At 41.0% G+C, this 13,428-nt stretch overlaps 1 protein-coding gene across 2 annotated transcripts in view; it reads left to right on the top strand.

The window, feature by feature from the left end:
- LOC115780961 (plasma membrane calcium-transporting ATPase 1-like) overlaps positions 1 to 13,428 on the top strand; it is a 126,865-nt gene that overhangs the window by 48,936 nt on the left and 64,501 nt on the right. For both annotated transcript variants that reach the window (XM_030730428.1, XM_030730427.1), the window contains exon 3: positions 3,917 to 4,329. In XM_030730428.1, coding sequence (XP_030586288.1) covers positions 4,134 to 4,329 — 196 coding nt within the window. In that variant the 5' untranslated portion in view covers positions 3,917 to 4,133. The remainder of the gene's footprint in view (positions 1 to 3,916; positions 4,330 to 13,428) is intronic.

Below are 13,428 nucleotides of genomic sequence, written 5' to 3'. Positions count from 1 at the left end.
GAATCTGTGTCCCAGTGTCCTGTGTCCTCCTTTTACTGTTGTGTTTCTCCCCACACTGCTTCAGTAGTGATAACCTTGGTTTCTAGTCCTAATATTCAAACTGGTCGGCATAAAGATTAATGACTGCAGCTTGTTCTTAATGGCAGCGATCGAATGATGGTTTCTGTGGATTTCAGTATCAAACATATTTTATTCTGCTGCCTAATGCTGTAACACACACACACACACACACAGAGTAACAGGTTGTGTGACCTGGCAGAATGTGTGTGTGTGTGTGTGTGCATTTGTTCAACATGTGTGTGCGTCTTTTGTGTGCGCACTTATGTTTGTGATAATAAAACAGCTTGTTAAATCCTGACAACGTTGCAAACACTCAGCAACCTGACCGGCAGGAAAATGTGTGTGCATGTCTGTGTGAATGAGCAGGTGTGTCATCAGGGCTTAAAGGTCAGAAATGCTTACCTTTGAACTGAGCTGGGTGTGGTTGTGTAGTCGACAAATAAAATGTGTGTATTATGTTTGTGAAACTCCACCCAAAATATGTGTTGTGGAGTTTTTTGTTTGTTTGTTTTTTTGCTCAGTTTATGAATGAAGGATTTTTTTTTTCAGTGCTCTGATTGTTGTTCCTAAATATATGCATGCTGGTAAAAGAGCGCCTGAAAAATACTATTTGTAGTAAATTGTTAAGCTATGAAGTGCATGAATATCACTGCCTATGAGCATCAAACACTTTTCTTTAATCTAAATATCTAAATATTTAATGTCAGTGTAGATATTCGATCTTTTCTAATTAAATTGTTGCACATTTCATTCTCTTATTGCCTCTGTAATGAAGTAATCTCATTACCTATAATTAACACTTTCCATCACAGTGACATCATCAGCAATTTCTTTCATAACTTACAACAAACTGGCATTCCTTTCATTACTTCGTTCTCCTGTTGTGATTAATGACGCGGAGATAATTACCGAAAACATTATATCGACTCACAAGATTGTTACATTATCTCGGAGATGCCTGTGTCAAACATGTACATACAAAATAAAGAAAAATATGCTTTTCTTAATGTTTTTATTTTTATCAAGAAACCCAAACAAAGCAGAGAGACAGGATACAGCAAAGGTTCAGGAAAATAAAAGCTACAAAGTGTCCTGCTTTGCGCAGGACCTGCACGGCGTTTTTATCTGTTTCTCTGGCTCACTCGTATTGAAACAATGTTCCTCTTTTTTCACGAGGCCCTGTAGGTCTCAAAAATCGACACAAAGTTTCCTCAAATCTGGCTCTGATCCAGCGGCTGTGACGAAAGCAGGAAAGCCCATCTCCCCAGGGGCTCTATTTGATGTCGATCAAACTGTGCACAGACGGGTTCAAGCTCAGGCTAAACTGTCACCCTGAATGCTGGTGTTACGCCAAACTGGAAGAATTAGAAGTTAAACATTAAACAGGATATGATGAAGGAGATGATGCTTAATCACACACTGGGAAACTCTTTAAACCTGGGTGAAACTGATCTGATCTGAAATAATCTATTTTTTTTTTAAATACAACTTGGTATTTTTTGGGCTATTTTATTATTTTTTCCATCTCATGCTGCTGCGGTCAGAGCACAATAGCCTGCACATTGCTGAGACTGCATCTCTTCCGCTTCACTGATTAATGTCTTCTAAACTTTTCTTATTTCCTATATTGCAGAAAGTAATACCATAATAGATTTTGCTTACCAATGAGATAAAATATTCTGAATCTTTTAGCACAAACTCGAGGTTTCGCCTCACTGATGGAGACCGCCTCTCCTTTTATCCCTTGGCCCAAATGTTGTATAATCAGTTGCTGCCATGCACAATTATTGACAGTTTCAAACCCACATCGATCAAACGGTCGTTCCATCGTTTGTATAAAGGTAAAGATATTCCAGTAAAGGCCGAACGTTTCCGTAGCATTTTCACAATCTCACACTGAAAGTGAGAAAGGAAACATCTGTGACACCGCCGAGCTCTCCCTCTCAGCGCCACGCTGACGTGGAGTGGGTCTGCCTGTGAAGACTATTTTGTTTCAGGTTGGGGAAATTTGCATTATGTAAAGTCACACTGAGATAGCCATTAGCAATTCCTGTTTAAACAACAACCACTGGCTTATACTTCATACTGAGCAAAGCGTGTTAGGATTATTATGAAGACTTCAAAGCACATTTCTGATGTGGAAGGCATCAGTAAAAGCGGCGCACTAACTGGGTCCGGTGCTGCTTCCTGGCTCAGCCTGACTGTTTTTATGCAATAAACATTTAACTTAACTGGGAGTCCAGATTGCACTGGATGTAAATAACCTGGTGCCCATCATTGCACAACAGGCCAGATGAACCTTGTTCTATTAAACATTTCACCAGAGTTTGAAATGCTTCCGTCTGCCCTCCAGTCTTCAGCATCATCCTGCAACACCTGCACCACAAACCACCACTCAGAGGATGCTTAACCCCAGCAGTACTTCTCTAACAGGCGCTCTGTGTGTGTGTGTGTGTGTGTGTGTGTGTGTGTGTGTGTGTGTGTGTGTGTGTATGCACTAAACTGTGAAAAATGGAGGACAGCCTTTGATGTACACTTACATAATCTGTAGCGATGGGCTGGAGAGTCAGTTTGGCCACACACACTCTTTCACACTCGCATACTCTGACCCAGTGGAGATCCTCCATCTCATTGTCCCCTGCTTGATCACGATTGGCTCTCGGGGCTGCAGTGCACTTGCTCCTGACCTCTGGCTCTTCATCTGTGAGTCTGGATTTTCTTGTCGCTGTGCTAATTTAGTTTTTACTAAACTCTTGATTATAGCATCTAATCTTTTCCTGATTTGCAGCCTGTAATTAAATTTGCTGTCTGATATTGTTTTCACAGTTGCTTCAGTTAATGAATTCAGAGGCCAGCTGCTGTCTTCAGCATTTGCTCGAAGTGTGTTTTATGCCAGTGTATAGCCGTGCTTTTGCGCACATGCTGAGCGGAAGAGTGAATGTGTCTAAATCGAGGCCTGTGGGCCAAATCTAATCCTTCAAAAACATTTAATCTGGCCCACATATAATTTTAGAGTGTTGATAAAATCTGGCCCACCCAGTTGTAGCTGTAGTCTACACACCAACGTAACTGCGTGGGGTTACTTAAGATCCTGGACATGTAAATGTGATGTTGTGATGTTGTCAAGCACAAAAAAGTTTTCTGCCACAAATTTGTCAGTGCGCTCCTACAGCTTTCTGCAGGAATTGGCCCATTGGTGTGGCACAGGTAATGGAAAGCACTTCGGGATCACTTATGAGTGAATTTTAACAGGCTGAGGTGGCAAAAATTGTCCCTGTCAGCAGTACAGTGGCAGTACTTTAGATGGCTACACCCCAGCAGCAAGCAGTTGTAAGCCTAAAGGTCCAACAAGGTACTTTAATATGTTTAGACCTCGGTGTTGTTCCCGTTTCCCCGTGTGGCCCTCAGTGAAACTGCGTTTGACACCCACGATATTGATCTCCGTTCACAGCTGTTTTAAATGAAATAAACTATGACTCACTCATAAAAAAAGACAAAATGAAGCTTTTTTCACCAGAGTGATAAACTCACAGCAGATGGTTAATGGAGAGCAGATATTTACCAAACAATCACGAGTCCCACAGGAGCAGAGCAAACTGATAATCAGTTTAGATCATAACGACCTCGGTGATTCAGGGGACTCCTTTAATAATCTAAGATGAGAAAATCTCTTCTCTAATTGGGCAAATTAGTCTCTCTGCTATTAATTAGAAAGCTTACGTCAGCACTCCCTGTGATTTAATTATTTATTTTTATGTGTGCTGTTTCTAATGCTGTGCCGGTCCGTCTTCAGCCCGTTTCCGCTCTGGTTCTGGATTTTAAACACCTGTTTTCCTGTTTTCTGTTTTCTCCGCAGAGTGGAACCAGCAGAACATGTTTACTCCGCTGTTTCCATAGTTACTGAGAGGAGCATGCACGTCCAGGCCCGGCGTTAACGTCAGCGTTTGTCTCCTTCGCCTGCCTTATATAAGAACTACACTACCCACAATACCTGTGACCGATAACATAGCCAACGCTTAGGTCGCTACAAACAAAGACACTCAGAGGAACGGCACCGCTGTAAGAGGACCACCATGGCGAACAACCCTGCAGAGCATCCTCCGGGGAATTCGGTTGCTGAGGGCAACCATGAAGGGGACTTTGGGGTGACCATGATGGACCTGAGGACCCTGATGGAGCTGCGGAGCACAGAGGCCGTCAACAAGATACGGGACACTTACGGAGACGTGCAGGGCATCTGCTGCCGCCTGAAAACATCACCTATAGAAGGTAAGGTTGGTCCAATACACCACCAAACCATTCCAGTGGTTTATGGCATCAAAAAATACTTAAAAAATCATATTTATTCAGCTTACTTTGACTTCTGTGACTGTGTGCCTGCTGGGATAGGCTCCAGCCCACCTCCTTGTGACCCCAAGTTGGATATTTGGCTCAGGAAACAGATGATACAGTTTGAGAACCATTCATTTTAAACCAACACAAACTATCATGTGGTACGCAAATCATACACTCTGCTCACTACCACTACACAGGTTGATTAGCAGGTTTAGTCCTCAGGATTCAGCCCATTATTGACTATAAAGTCTGGAAGTATTTTGTTGTTTGGACCCTTGAGTGCAGCCAGGAACATTTTTGGTATCTTAAAATGATCTAAACAATTTGAATAATGAGGCTTAGTGATTTCAAATGGTGTACAGTCACAGGTGGTGCTGTTCGAAAGGTAGGTTCAAGATACGACGAAGTAGTTAAAGCCAGAAAGTTGTGTTGTTTAAGATTTTGTGTGTGTGTGTGTGTGTGTGTGTGTGTGTGTGTGTGTGTTTTTCCCACTTGGTGTCATGGTAACACCTCTAGTCAGTGAGCGGATGGGGAGAGGACCATAACTTTACTGTGTGTGTAAAGTAACCAGTTAAGGCTAATTAAAAACCACTTAAAGTTTGGTGACTTTGTCTCAGAAATAAAGATTTCTTCTCTTTGTCCTGCTAATTATATCTGCTCCTGCACATGTGCAAATTGATGTTACAGCTCAATCCCACCAGATGCACTGTACAAACACCTCAGTGAGTCACATTATTTAGGATAAAGACAGATTTTTTTTTTTTTTTTTCATTTTTGTACTTTTTTTTATTTCTTACAAATCTCTGAAATCTGTATACAATCTCAGTGATGGCTGACCTACAGTCAAATTAGTTTCTGTTCCAACAGATCACATATTGTACAAGCAAAAAAAAAGTCCGTCTAATGTAGTTACATGTAATAACCACAGAAAGCAGTCTGATTTATTTGTTTGTGAATATTGTTTTCTTTCTTTCCTGATGTGTGCCAACACAGCATATTAAGTCAGAGAAGATGATATTGACACAAAAAAAGTTAAAACAGAAAGTTTTTGAAATGAGGACGGAGCTGTTGTAAAATAATCTGCCACGTATACTAAATTTATGGAGTGTCACTTATTCACTGTTCAGCCCTTCACTTCATTTATGGAAGACAGTTTTGCCCTTTGAGGAAGAAGTGTTGCCCTCTCCTGGTCTAAGCTTTGTCACACTTCAAGTTTTCTTACTTTCGACTAAGTGGATTATGACCGATGGGTAACTTTATACAAGGCCTGCTGTAGTTCATTATCTGTGTCCTGTTGTAAAGCAAAGCAGGCAGACTGTGCTAAATTCAAGGTTATTGGCATGAACACAACCTATGTCAGCTTAGCCACTTGTATAATTATTGTTCAAAATTTACAACTGAATCACGTTCTTCTTAGAAATGTTCTTAAAGTTCTACGAATGAAGCAGTTAGTCATTGAGTCACAACGTTGGAAAGGCTGATTTAACAACTGGTCAGGAGGTGGAAATCATGTGTTTATTCAGGGCCTGAATAAACAGTCTCTTCTCAAACAGTTTAACTGCAAACGTGACATTGAAAAGCGGAGCAGAGCACTCCAATAAATGTCTGTACAGTCACCTTCAGCCCCGGTGCTGCATGCTAAAGTACTTTTGAACCAGACCAGTCCACAGCTTCAGTTAATCTGCTGCCCTGCAGCACGATCAGCTCACTGTTTCAGTGCTTTGGGCTTTTATTTCTAAAGTATGACAGAACTCTTCCTGTTTCTTTGATTGTGAGCTGATATGTTTTACGTAATAAATCATGATTAAGCTGAGAGTACATCCACACTAATACACTTTCATTTTAATTATGTAACTTCTACCATATTTATGCCGCGCATCCACATGATTGTTGTATTTTTGGATCCTTAAAACAAAGACTTGGAATCACTACTGACTCTGTGTTAACTGTACATTTCTGGGATTGCGTTTCAATCCGGGCGGGCAGCAGTGGGGATCTGTAACAGAAACTATTCTACACAAAGAGTGACCGTATTATTATTTCAGGTGAGTTCAGTACTCACACTGACACAAGCAACAACCCTGAGATGAAACCGTTCTTCAGTTTGTTACAATGTTTTATTTTAAACAGCATGTGACTGGACCCACCCATGCAAAAGGTCACCTGCTCGGTCTAATATTTTCCATACGCTGTTGCTGTCTCTGATCATTATTGCATATTTTGGGGAGTATTTTGTTCATCTGTCAAAAACAAATACCAGCCAGTTTATCAATAAGCATGTCACTGCCAGCGCAGCTGACACATTCATTAGTGAACTTTCAAAGCACGCATTACCGCTACTGTCATCAGCTGACGAAATGACTGACAATTTCTCTGATGCCATTTCACAAATTATTGGCCATATTGCTCCCATCAAACTATTAATCTGCATGGTCCACCTAAAGCACCCCGAACAAACTGAAAAGGTAAAGCTGGCAAAAAGACCCCCCCCCCCCCCTCCAAAAAAAAAAAAAAAAAATCTAATTTTGCTTTTCTGTTTTCATCCGTTGACAAACTACTTAACCCCTCCAAATCTATACCCACTGAATAACTTTTAACAAATAAGTTAAGTCTTATACTTCTTTACTTGACCCCACCAAGCTATTCAAATCTGTATCTTATTGTTTTACAAATAAGTAAATATGATCAACAGCTCTCTGCATACTGGCATTTTCACACTGCTAAAGAGAAATAATTCTGATCCATTCATAATTATAGACCTATTACTAATCTCTCATTTCTCAGCAAAATATTTGAAAAAAAAAAATTGTTAACAAACAACTGAATGAATACCTGTCATCTCACAGTCTTTGTGATAAGTACCAGTCAGGGTTCAGAGCCAATCATAGCACAGAAACAGCTCTTACTAAAGCCATAAATGACCTAAAGATCAGCTGTGACTCACAAAGAGTTTCAGCTTTAGTCCTGATTCATCTCACTGCTGCTTTCAACACTTCTAATTCAAAGGCTTCATGATTCGGTTGGTTTAATGGGTCCGGTTCTTGATTGGCTCTCGTCATATCTAAAGGGTGGACCTTTTTATGTTTCAATTAGCAGTTTTATATCTGCACAGATAAAAATTTAATCAGGGGTTCCTCAAGGGTCTGTCTTTGGTCCATTACTCTTTAACCTTTACACAATCCCACTTGGTACTGTCATAAAGAATCATAGCCTTCCATTCTTACGCAGAGGAAACACAGTTTTACTCATTATTTTTCCTCTGAAACACAGTCAGCAGGTCAGGAACCTTGGTAACATTCTGGACAGTAATCTCAGCTTACCAGAACTGCTTTTTATCACTTAAAAAATATATTGAAGGTTAGAAAATTCCTATCTTAAACTGACTCTGAGAAACTGCTCCATGCATTCATATCAAGCAGGTTAGATTACTGTATTTGCCAGACTATCCAGATCATCAGTAGGACGACTTCAGCTCACTCAGGATGCAGCAGCCAGAGTCCTTACAGGTACGTGAAAATGTGATCATATTACCCCAGTGTTGAAGGCACTTCAATGGCTCCCAGTGCAATATAGAGTTACCTTTAAAATACTTATATTAGTTCACAGAGCTCTCAATGGTTTGGCCCCCCCAGTAAATCTCTGATTTGCTTACTATTTATAACCCAGTCAGACCGCTCAGGTCATCAGGTGCAAATCTTTTAACTGTTCCCATAATTAGATCTAAGTGTGCTGAAGGTGCTTTCAGTTATTGTGGTCCTGCTCTGTAGAACAAGCTGCCTGCTGACCTGAGATCAGTTATAACTGCATACATTTAAAAACGGATTCAAAACCTTTGTATTCTCACAGGCCTACGCTCAGTAGGTGCTTTTAGAGTCGAGGGTCAAAGGTAATGCATGGACCCCCCCCTGACTGTGTGTCCCTCACCTAAAATAGAAAAGGACCTAAATATATCCACTAAGTGATCTAAGTTAATACCTTCATCTGGTTGGGGTGAAACGTCTCATTGTTGTCGTGTTGGGGCGGGTCCAAGAGCATTTCTGGTTGGGGTCCAACTGAGCTTTTTCACTCTGCCAAAAATAAGGGACTGATACTGGAGGCTGTTCATGCAGCGCTTCTCCCCTCATGGAAGTCAAACTGGTGATTGTCAAACCAGTGAGAGTTTAGTCAGATAAGACCAAACATGATGAGACTACAGCCTCGTTCAGTGAACTCTGAGGGTGACTCTTAACTGGCACAGTAATGAAAAATACTGTGTTTCTCAAAATTCTTGCTAAAGTGCATGGATGCACCAAGTAGAGCGGGACATGACTGTGAGCCACAGTTGATGGTGAAACGGGGACGCCGTCCTTTTGTGCTGAAAGATGATCATTTTGGATTTCAGTCAGAGCTCCGTGTGAGACCAGAAAATGGCCGACACACGGCTGTTTGTTATGTCTCTCTCCCACTCTGATCCTTTGATCCCTGTGTGTGTGTGTGTGTGTGTGTGTGTGTGTGTGTGTGTGTGTGTGTGTGTGTGTGTGTGTGTGTGTGTGTGTGTGTGTGTGTGCTTGTAGCCACTGGTCCATTCCAGAATTGAAATTAGTTCCAGCCCGTTCCCCTAATGGCTCCATAGATCATTGCTCTGTTCCATTTAGTAATCAGAGGACAGCTGTAGTCGCGTCCTCCACGCAAGAAATTACTCACTTTAATGAAGAAAGTGTAATTATATTTTCACTGCAGAGAGGGGAGGGGAGGGGGGGGGACAACAACGGGCGAAATCTGGATGTACGATTTAGGGCAAACACGCATAAAATGAGACAGTTAGTGTGTTACACTGTGAAGGTGTCGGTCCAGGTTTATTATAACATGTCGTACAGAAGCATCACTCACTGAGTTTAGCCACTTTAAAGGGAACTTCTTTGTTTCTGTCATATGTATACTGTTACAGTGGTGGATGTTCATGTTAAATATGGTTTCAAATAATTACATCAACATAAGTATAAATAATCCCCGTGAGCATAAATCTCAGGCTTCAGATTGCTCTGAATGTTTTTTTCTTCAGACATTTTATTACTACTCTTGGCTCTGGATGATGCCAATGAGAGAAGATTAATACTTATCGACGATTAAGCGGAATTCATGGTACTGCATTTGTGTACATTTTCAGTACTTTTTTAGTATGCAGCCTATGCAGTCTCTGAAAAACCAGCCGTGCGCAGCCCGATAGGTGAGATGCTGAGCATAGAGAGGTCGAATGTTTATTGGTTGAAAAGTGGTCCTGAACAGAAAGTTCATCCCAAAGGAGGAAAAGGCACAAAAAAGACAAAGATCAAAAAAAGCATCATGAGAGGCACAGGCAGCAGCTGCTGTGACAGTTTACATGGTTTTAAGAGTGGTTAACTTCACTATGAAGAAGTTCTTTGTGCGAACACTAAGAGTATCCCACAGACCGCTCGTTTATGGCACTGCTTCCTGGTGACAGTAAACAGCTCCAGCACATAGATGCTGGTCTGTAAAGCTCTGCGTGGGACCAGCACAGCCATGCTGTTTCCTTTACTCATCTGAGGAGTGACACACGCTTTTATCTTCGTTCTCACACTCAGAAACCGTTCATGCAGATCTCGCGCCAAAAAAAAGGGAGAAAAAAAAATCAAAGCTGGTTCTTTATGAAAACAATGATGAGTTGAAACAGCTTTTTTTTTTTTTTAAGTCTTAACATCAGCCTTGTTCAGCAGCAACAGTAGTACATAAACACGAGGGAGCACGAAATGCAGTTCATGTGCTTAATTTGCAGACGTGCACAGGACTGTCTGTAAGAGGTTAATCAAAGAGTCGCCGGTGAATGCAGCCTAATCCTGGTCTGATGAAACATTTCCGGGACACTGCACGCATTCACGCATATGGCACAACAGTGGTGACTGTTACTTATTCAATTACTCCTGACACACAGAGAAAATAGGTCAGGACCAAACCGTGAATCACAATCTACTAAAACTGAGACAGGTGTGCTACAGCAGTCAGTGTTTGGTACACAGGCTCAGGAGTCCTGAGATCCATTCAGCTTTGATTTTACTCTTAGTCAGGCTGATGCATTTACTGTAGTTATTTACGGTTATGTTATTTTTTACTTTCCAGTTACACAGTCTTATTATTTGTAGCAGCGGCTGTTGTATCTACATAGTGTCAATGGACCTAAGCTGACCTCCCACAAATCATAAGGATTTAAATTCAATGGTTTAGAGCAGGGCTCTTCAACTCCAGACCTCCAGAGCCCCTGTCCTGCAGTTTTTAGATGTGTCTCTGCTTCGACACACCTGAGTCAAATAGAGAAGTCATTAGCAGGAGAACTTGACTGCATACTGAAGAGGTAATTCAGCCATTTGATTCAGGTGTGTTGGATCAGGGACACGTCTAAAACCTGCAGGACACCGGACCTCGAGGCCTGGAGTTGAAGACCCCTGGTTTAGAGACGTGAAAATTTCAATAAAAAAGACCAAAAATGATAAATATGACATTTAGATTAGTTTATATTAATTCTGTGCGACGGTTCCAGTATATGACATGGTTAGCCTCACAGCATAATTGCCTAAGTCATATTTTGGCCAAACTGAGATCCCTGCCCGACCCTGCTTTGCTAACACTGTAGAGTCATCCTGCATTATTGCCTGTTATTACCTAAAAATGAGTTAGGCTATGAGGCTAACGATATGTGCCTGTGCGTGTGTTTGTTAGCAGCTGAGAACAATAAAAATCCATTTAGATTCATCATAAGCTGCTGAAGCCTCACTACAACTAATATTTGAAAGCTGCATGAATATGGTCACATCAGGCTCACAGCTCTGGTTATTCCCACAAAGTCTTTACTGCAAGTGTTGCTCGTGTCTCCATCGACACAGTTTAACCTGCAATTTGACTGATTTCTTGAAGCACACAGCCGCGAGCTGCAGATTTTAGTTGTGGCCTGTTTTTTTCTGTCGTGTTTGGCCAAAATTTTCTGCATCGAACGTGATGTATTATTGCTGGTAATGAGGTTTGCCATGTTACATAGGGCAAAAATGAAATAACTATTAAGTAATTGGTATCACTACGGGCTACTGCAGTGTCATGCAAAATGATAACCAAATAATAAGACGAGCTACTTCATTCATACCAAAGTGGGAAAATTCCTTTGTTACACATTTGAAAATAAAGTAGTAAATGTCTTAAATAGCTTAAAATGAATACAGTATTGTTAGTGATGCAGCAGTTTTGTGGTCCAATACAGATGCTTAAAATAAAAATATGGCTGCATTCAATACTTTTTAAATTCTGACCTTTGTTATTTTTTTACCTCTTTGTCGTGAAAGTGGTTTTAGTGCTTCAGCCCTTCATTATAGTGTCCTTGAACATTTAGCAGGGGAAACTCGATGCACTGACAGCAGATAGACATCGGCCACCTCATTCGTCAATATCTGTTACTCAGGCCGACGCAGGGCGATGCTGTTGTTTGGCTGATATGTGAGAGCGTCCCTGCTTATCTTTCAGGATATTTATAAAATGTATCCTCTGTAGTGAAACTCCAAGCCTAATCATTAAGGTGGCTCTCGTAAAGAAAACCGATTAATCAATAAACCAACCTCGACTAATCTGATAGTTTGACATGTGAAATTAGTGGACCTGCCTAATAATTATAGTGTGTCAAAGTTTATGGCTGTTCCAGTGGAGCAGTTAAAGTTTAGTGCTGGATTTTGGCAGCACTGCTGCGCCGGCTGAACGTATCACACTGTTTCCACCCTAATAATAAACTCTAAAAATTGATTTTTACATTCTGACCATGGCAGGCACCGAGTTTGCAGTGGGAGTGAGCTGTATTGATAAAATCCTCTTTTACCTCTCTCTGATTCTCTACCTAGAAATGCTGTGTTGTGATATAACAATATATCACACCCATAGGTTCTGGTGGTTGTTGGTGAGATTTGGCTTTTCGCATATAAATGTTTTCATGTTGGGTGGCAGCAGCGTTTTTAATTGGCAAAGATAAACTCTAATCAGAGCCGCGAGATCATCAAATGATTGATTTCATGCTCACACAGTAACAGATGTTATTTCTCCTCGATGACATTTTGGAGCTTCTTGTGTGTGAATCTGAACATCAAACTTACTGTCAGCTGATCTTTGGAAGTATTTGTATTTTTTTTTAATTTATTAGCTTACATACATACACGGACTGCATGTATGTAAAAGCTACAACAGTGCGAACATATAGAGAGAGTTAATGATGCATTATGCATATTATGTTAATAACTGGGCTTTTATTTACCTGGACATATGACACCTTTCCTATTCAAATAAGCAGAAATAATAAGAAAATTGCATTTTTTAAAAATTCTACACTAATAGTCGTGCTTACTGTCTTGTCACCAACAAAAGGCCCATGTCAGGAAAAACTGTGTAGCATAAAAACACATGAACATAGTGAAAAGTGAGGCCTTAAATAGTGAAAATAGTGATTTATTTATTTATTTTTGCCGTTAAAGCCTGCACATCTCATCTCTCTCGTGTCTCTGGGACAGAAGGGAAACCTGCATGAAACCCGAGTCCCACCTGGGGATTATCTGTTTCTCACCTTAAGCTAATTTTCTCACATTGATCGCATGATTTCTCGTGTTGATGTAAACAGTTCGGTGTCAGATCGAGAATGAGCCTCGGCTGAATCACTCTTCTCGCAGCAGAAAACCCGCTGCCATCTTAACTAACCCGATTAGCTCGGTAACAGCTCGGCTCGGCATTATGTTAGCAGTTAGAGATTTCACACAGTTATATTTAACCACGTGTGAGGCGCGCCTTTAACAGCTCCCTCTGCGTGGCTGCGATAATTAGATGTTGCTTTTTTACATGCTTCAACTTTCAGTCTGTAAAAAAAAAAATCAGCTCCTGAGTGGACGCAGACACAAACATCATCATCCTGAGTTGAACCTGACCATCCGCACACACACACACACACACACACACACACACACGCGCACACACAGCTTAAAACAGGCACACGAGGCTCAGCTGCAGCTGTGCATCCTG

Source organism: Archocentrus centrarchus, chromosome 5 (assembly GCF_007364275.1).
Source record: "Archocentrus centrarchus isolate MPI-CPG fArcCen1 chromosome 5, fArcCen1, whole genome shotgun sequence".
In the NCBI taxonomy this organism is placed as follows: Eukaryota; Metazoa; Chordata; class Actinopteri; order Cichliformes; family Cichlidae; genus Archocentrus; species Archocentrus centrarchus.
Note: the sequence above shows the minus strand (reverse complement) of the source record. Positions and strands in the feature narration are given on the sequence as shown.